General features: G+C 52.3%; 1 protein-coding gene across 1 annotated transcript; it reads left to right on the top strand.

Moving 5' to 3' along the window:
• Positions 1-207: 207 nt before the first annotated feature.
• Positions 208-3,515, top strand: SCGB1A1 (secretoglobin family 1A member 1). The gene is made up of 3 exons (XM_031024813.2): positions 208-438; positions 2,887-3,074; positions 3,377-3,515. Exons 1-3 carry the CDS (start codon positions 384-386, stop codon positions 3,407-3,409), a joined length of 276 nt encoding a protein of 91 aa, XP_030880673.1. The 5' UTR covers positions 208-383; the 3' UTR covers positions 3,410-3,515.
• Positions 3,516-7,028: the final 3,513 nt, after the last annotated feature.

Here is a 7,028-nt window from a genome sequence, read left to right as displayed (position 1 = left end):
TGCAATTGCCTCTGTTGATCTGGACTGGCCTGGCACTCAGGTTCAATGAGAGTGACGCAAGTGGCCGGCTCTCCACACCCTCTGACTTGAGTCCCTTGTGGCAGCCACAAAGGACACTGTTTCCCCATCCAAGTGCCCATTGTGTAAACTCAGCTCCAATGAGGAAAGAAACTGGATTGAGAAAAGAGAATATTTACTTTTCCCATCAAGCTGATACCCAAGTAAATAGTGTGGTCCCATCAGTAGAGCCCAGGCCCTGCCCTCCTCCTCCCCTCCAGGTAGAGCCTGGAGCATTTAAGAAGGCACCCCAATGGGCATGTCTCACACAAGACCACCCGATCCAGACACAGGCCAGCGCCTCACTCGCCAGCCTCCTGTCCACCATGAAGCTCGCTGTCATCCTCGCCCTGGCCACCCTGGCTCTCTGCTGCAGCCCTGGTGAGTTCCCAGAGCCCCTCTCCCCCAAGCCAGGCTCAGGAACCCTTCCTGCTCCCCAGTTCTGCTTCCCAGTTCTGCTCAGGGGGCAGCTGCTTAGCTGGAACACTGAGTCCCAGCCAGGAAGCCGGGTCTGTGAACAGGGCCATCTTGGGAACTTGGGGAGCGCCTTGAGCCCGTGAGGAAACCTGGAAGGGATCCCATCTTCCATAGCCAACAACTTCAGAATTGCAGTGTTGGAATAGACTGGAGGCAGGAATGGAGGAGATCCCGTAATGGATGTGTGTGTTCAATGGCCAACAGAATAGGAATGATGAGCTCCTCAGAGCCCAGTCTCTCCAAGAGACCCCCAAGATGCCAAGAGACCATGGTACAGTGCCACCCTCAGGTCTGGGGTCTCCACACCACTTTGGCAGCCGAAGGGGCTAGAAGGAGCTGCAGAGCCTCATGTCTCCAAAAGAAATCCAAGCTAAGGCAAGGTCACCCATTCTGGGCAGAGAGGAATATTCTAGAAAGGGATCTTCCCTTTGGGAAACTGCCAACCCAGAGTGGAGTTTTCTAAACATTTCTGTCCTCTGCCAAAAGGATTAGGAGTCTCTGAATAGTTGCAGCTGTCATTAAGAGGAAAGGAATTGCGGGGGGGGGGGAGGGGGGAGGTTAGAGGGAGGGAAGGAGGGAAGGACAGAGGGAGGGAGGAAGTCCCCTGATCTTTTGGTAATTGAGTTACCTGGTTTTTACTCTGTATCAGCCTCTTCTACTCCTTTTAATAAGCAAACAAACAAAAAGTTTTTTAGCAAATTTCAATTAATTCACTTCAAAAGTTTCAGGACACCCATGACGATAAGTTTGATGACCTTGGGGAGTGGCAGAAGAGCTGGAAAACCAAAACCAAGAGGCAATGGGGACAACTATTGTGTAGAGATATTTGTCTTTAAAGGGAAATAACATCATTTTGGATTGACAGGTACAGTTGACATGTACTGAACTGCACAGGGGTTGGGAGTGCTGACTGCCCCCCACACAGCCAAAAATCTGCCTGTAACCTTTGACTTTTAACTACTCACAGCCTGCTGTTGACCAGAAGCCCTACCGGTAATATAAACCGCTAATTAACACATAGTTTGTATGTCGTATGTATTATATACTGCGTTCTGACCATCAGACCCAACCTTTTCTGAATTTTTTCATTTTTTCTAGGCTACTCAGTTCATCTGTGAATCTCTTCAAATTGTCACAAATCTCAAAAAAAAAAAAATTCCAATACATTTATTGAAAAAAATTCACAAGGGGCCCCATGCAGTTCAATCCTGTGTTGTTCAAAGGTCAATTGTATATTACTTAGATCTCAGTGCTGTGCATAGAGCTGGTGGCTCAGCAAGATAGGGCTGGAATATGGTAAGGGGTGGATCTGGGATGCCTTTGTGTATTTGTGTGTTTGCACACATGTCATAATAACAATAATAATATCCCCATTTATTCAGCACTGACAGTGTGCCAATCACTGTTCTGAACCCCTTTTGATCCTTACAATAACCCCATGAAATAGGGATATTATTCCCATTTTACAGATGAGAAAATGGAGCCACACAAAGAGAAAGTAACTTGCCAGATGACATAGTAAGTTGCAAAGCAGGGCTCTAAGTTCCGGAGGGGGTTTGACTTGGAGTGGCCATTCTGGGGGTCCCTGGAGTCCAGGCAGGGAAGCGGAACTTGCACACGAGGCAGAGAATTCAAGGACGGGGACCGAGACTCAGGGCGTAGGAAGCAGTGACTCTCCCCCATGTTCCTGGGGCATGGGAGTACAACCTGGGGAGCACTGCGGGTGAAAGGAACATAGTGAGGCCAGGCGTGGACACAAGAGGCAGGTGGGCAGGTGAGTGCACCCCAGGGGCCCAGTGCTCATGGTGCACACCTCTTCCAGTTCAGGGGCTTGCTCTTGGCCTGGACAAGTATTTCTTCCTGCCAGAGCCTGACTCTGCCCCCTGCCCCCCCACCACCACCCCCCGGGGCAAGTGGCTCAGACCATCACTAACCACAGGGAAGAGGCATGCTTCTGGCAGGACAACAACCAGAAACCCTCAGCAGCCCCTTCCCAAACCCCCACTGTTGCATAAAAGATCAGATCAGCAGCTTCTTTTATCAATCCTCCACCTGGAGCTCTAACAGAAAGAACAAATGGCAAATTGCCCCACCCCAACCCAGGAAGTACAAGGAGGGCTCGGGCAAGCCATGAGAAGCTGGCTGCAACCCCGGAAAGCCTTCCCACAGTGCCAAAGAGCCAACGGCGTGGAGCACCACCAGATCTCACGTTCCACACCATCCCATCGACGGAAGGGCTGCTCTCTCTTGCTGACAGGCCCGCCTGCTTGCCTCTGGGGCGGGTCCAGCCAGGGGGCTGGCCAGCTTGGAAAAGGGCCTGGACACGCATGCTCTCTCTTTTCTGTGCTTCAGCTTCTGCAGGGATCTGCCTGAACTTTCTGAATGTCATCAAAACCCTCTTCACGGACACGCTCTCCAATTACGAGGCTGCGATTGAATTTTTCGTCCCAGACGCCGACATAAAAGATGCGATGATCCAGCTGAAGAGTCTGGTGGACACCCTACCCTCAAACACCACGGAGAACATCCTCAAGTTCATGGTACATAGCTCCCTTCCCTCTGTGCCGCTTAGCAGCGGATCCCCACCCCCGCCCCGCCAGTCCCTGGGCTGCAGCCTCGCCCCATTTTTTTGGAGCCCTTTCTAGCCCTTTGGAGCAGACTCAGTCATCTTATGCTTTTTAAGAGGCTTCTGAGAAATAATCAGAACTCTTACAAGCTTAGCTCTTCCCAGGGCTACTGAACCTCTTAACTGACACTGAAGTTTCTGCGTGCAGACATCTTGGTCTAACTTTGAGTTTCGCTCACTATTGTCTTGGGGTTTTTTGGTGTGTGTCTGTTTTAGGGCATAGTCTTAAAGAGCCCAACGTGTGCTTAGGACTTAGAAGCTGAAGATCTCCAACTGCTGGAGCTCCTGCGGGTCCTGGACACTTCCTTCACTCCGTCCCCAGCCTGGCTCCCTTCAATAAAGTATAAGCATCGCACCTTTGTGCCCCCTGCCCCCGCCTCTTTTTTGCTCACCTGCTAGAGTGAGGAGGTCTGCCACTGTGAGGGTAAGGTTAGCAGGTGCAAAGAGAAAGGCAGTGGCCAAGCAAACGCATCTCCGAGGGGCCCAGGTGTCTCAATCCCAGTCCCCCACACATATCAGACTGGCCACAGGTGGCAAGACAGTGTCCAGCACACACTCCCTGGCCTGGGCAGAGAGCCACCCAGGGCCCTGCTCAAACTTAACCTACAGGGGAAGAAAAGGGGGTCCATAGAGGGTGGCGGCTGACCTCAGACAGACTCCTTAACCTCCAGCCATTTAGTGATGAAATTAACTGTTCTGTAAATATTTAAGCTGATTATGCTACCCAGCCACACCTGGAATGGAAACGTCTGCTTCAAGCATGTGGACAGAGCAGTTGGGATTGCTCAGGGGCCGGGTGGCCCAGCATCAGAGCGCCTCACATCACACACAGCACACAATCCCTCGTGGAAGGAATCGGATTCCTGTAAGACACTTTACACAATAAAGGCGGGAAGGTTCGGTTCCTTGATTAGGGATCCAAGGTGTTTGGGGTGACTTTGAGGGTGACAGACCCTGACTCCTCAGGGCCAGCAGGGGGGTTCACGTGGAGTCCCCAGGCATGGCGGGATATATGCTACATGAAATTATTTATTAAACTATTTTTTGGGGGGCGCCTGGGTGGCTCAGTCATTAAGCGTCTGCCTTCGGCTCAGGTCATAGTCCCAGGGTCCTGGGATCGAGCCCCACATCGGGCTCCCTGCTCGGCGGGAGGCCTGCTTCTCCCTCTCCCACTCTCCCTGCTTGTGTTCCCTCTCTCGCTGTGTCTCTCTCTGTCAAATAAATTAAATCTTTAAAAAAAAAAAACAAAAAAAACTATTTTTTAAAGGGGGTGGAGAACAGGAAAAAAAAAAAAAAACCCTGTTATGCATTTCCTAGATCCTTTTATCTGTCACCATAGTTAGGACATTATATTTCCAGGTTGGTTGGTTTGTTTTTAAGTAGTCTCCATAACCTGCATGGAGCTCAACGCGGGGCTTGAACTCAACCCTGAGTTCAAGACCTGAGCTGAGATCAAGAGTTGGACACTTCACCGACTGAGCCACCCAGGTACCCCTACATTTCCAGGTTTAAATCGGAAAAGCCTACAAGTCAATCTGTCCATTCACATCAGTCTTACTTTAAAGACATCTCTGCCCCGAAGAGAATCCCGGGGTGGGAAGTGGTGTCACAGATGCAGGGCTGGTCAGCACCGGGTTACTGCTGTCCACCGTCCACATCCACGGGGTAATGCTTTTGCGCCCTGACTTGCGCCCCTGCCCCCTTCCCTGAGTCCCTATTCGTTCAACTTTCCTGCAGAAAGAGAATCAGTCACCCCTTTCTTCTGTGGCAAAGGAGTCTTCAGGCATGAAATTAATCCCTAGGTATTTACTGGCACTTTCGATGCACGCATAGTGGGGCTGGGCACTCTGAGGAACCCAGGAGCGGATTTCATAACCCAGCAAGTATGTGTAAAGCACTTGCTCTGGGCCCGAAGGGCGCTAAGGCCCAAGTATGGCAGCGTGAATAAAGCGGGGGCTTCAGCTCTCAGGGAGCTGGCGATCGGCTGGGGAAGCTCACCAGCTCTGGCAAAATAAGTCAATAAACAGGTAGATGAAACAGCGATAAAAACCATAAAAGAAATCCATGGAGTGATGCGAGCCAGAGGAGCTTAGACAGGCCAACTGTAGCTCGGGAGACCCCCTTCTTAGGATTTGAGCAGAGACTTAAAGGGAGGACAGGAGCCAGCCCCCGGGGGAGGGCATTCCAGGCAGAGGGTAAAGCAAGAAGGAAGATCAGGCAGATGCACAGAGAACGGAGTGGGGGGGATGCCTGGGACACCCCCTCCCTTCTTGAAGCCCCACTGAACCCAGCCCTTGGACCCCAAGAGAAAATTCAGAACCTGTCTAAAGAACCTTTCCTCTAGGTTCTGTTACCTGTCCCCAAAAGAGCCCAGACCTCCTTCCCAGACCATCTACCCCACCTCTCAAACTCTGCTTGTCCAGAGGAACTCATGCTCCACCCCTCACCCCAGGCTCTTTCCAATCTCAGTCCGCTCTCCGCTCTCCGGCTGCTGCAGCCCGAAGGACGGGCATCCCTGACCCTGCCCTGGGCAGTGCCCATTGCATCCAGCCAAGCAAGTCAGCCTCCAAAGCATCTAGGAACTCCCTCCATGTCCCCAGGGCCACCCCCGACTGGGCCACACCAGCCATCTCTCCCTTCACAACCCAGGGGCCTCCTAGCTCACACTCAGTGCCCCTGAAGTCCATTCTCCTCCCAATTGCCAAAGTTATTTTAATCACGTGAAAACCCCCTTCCCCCGCCACCCTCCTCTACCAAGTAAAATCCTTCAAAGCTTTCTAGCGCTCTTATAAAATGCAAACTGCGGAACCTGCCCATCACTGGCTCTCACCTCCCGCCCTCCTTCCCGTTGCTTATTCCCTCTGCTCAGTCCACGACCCACCCTCCCCCGCTCCCTGCCTTCAGGTCAGTGTTTTTTTTTTAAGAGCCAAACCCCTTCCCACCTCAGGGCCTTTACCCTGTCCTCACAGCATCAACTGCTCAAAAGTACTGTTGATGGGTTTAGAAAATGGCCCTAGAACAAAATGTGCAAAGAATAGAACTTGTCATAAAGATGTGTCCCGTATGGATATAAAAACACCCCCTGTTCCGTGGCCATCGGTCCCCGGCCGGGCCACACCACCCGCGGACACTGAATGAAAGTGGAGGACGTGCGGAGGGGAGGCAGGCACGGAAAGAGCATCGGCGGAGCGCAGGCAAGGAGGCTGCTGAAGAGAGAAACCTCTGCAGGCGGAATTTTCCAGCCAGCCCCGCCGGTGGGCGGGCGTAGACGCGCCTTCCCCGCCCTCAGCGCCCGGGGCCCGCGGCCACTAGGAGGCGGTGTCGGCCAAGGTGTCGGGGAGCGGACGCGCGGCTCCCACACCCTGCGCACCGCGGCCCTGAGCCCTCCCCGGGACAGATGATGAAACCCAGCGCCTTTCTGGGGCGCTTTTATCGCGTATATGATTGCTTTAATTTGATCTCTGAGATTTTTTAGATTAGAATTCTGAGAAAACACAGGGACAGTCCCACAAACAAAGCGGTTGCCCGCGGAGGGCTGCCAGTGATGATGTGTCAGCCCTTTGGGAATTAGTAATAATTCCATTCCCAGACGATTCCAAGGGCGAGTCCCGCAGAATCTACAACCTGCGAGGACCAAGGGGCGCTGCTAGAGCTGTCTTTCGACCTCATTCCGCCCCATTTTTCAAGTCTGGCAGCAGAAAGTGCAACCTAGTAATTATCTTTATAGATGGCTTACTTGCTGGGGGGCATTCTTGCAATTTCTTAGGCTTCACACAACCCAGATTCCAGAGCCCAGGCCCCAACCCCTGCTCTACAGAGAATGAGATTCCAGATGCAGGAATCTGCTAAGCCAATAAATAAGATTGAT

Source organism: Leptonychotes weddellii, chromosome 11, assembly GCF_054177405.1.
Source record: "Leptonychotes weddellii isolate Sample4059 chromosome 11, ASM5417740v2, whole genome shotgun sequence".
NCBI classification, from domain to species: Eukaryota; Metazoa; Chordata; class Mammalia; order Carnivora; family Phocidae; genus Leptonychotes; species Leptonychotes weddellii.
Note: the sequence above shows the minus strand (reverse complement) of the source record. Positions and strands in the feature narration are given on the sequence as shown.

Bases quoted from the DNA above. Each gene is read 5' to 3' on its own strand.
- SCGB1A1 (XM_031024813.2), top strand. From the start codon at position 384: ATGAAGCTCGCTGTCATCCTCGCCCTGGCCACCCTGGCTCTCTGCTGC. The intron at 439-2,886 runs GTGAGTTCCCAG...TCTGTGCTTCAG, and splicing joins GGCTCTCTGCTGCAGCCCTG to CTTCTGCAGGGATCTGCCTG. The intron at 3,075-3,376 runs GTACATAGCTCC...TGTCTGTTTTAG, and splicing joins AGAACATCCTCAAGTTCATG to GGCATAGTCTTAAAGAGCCC.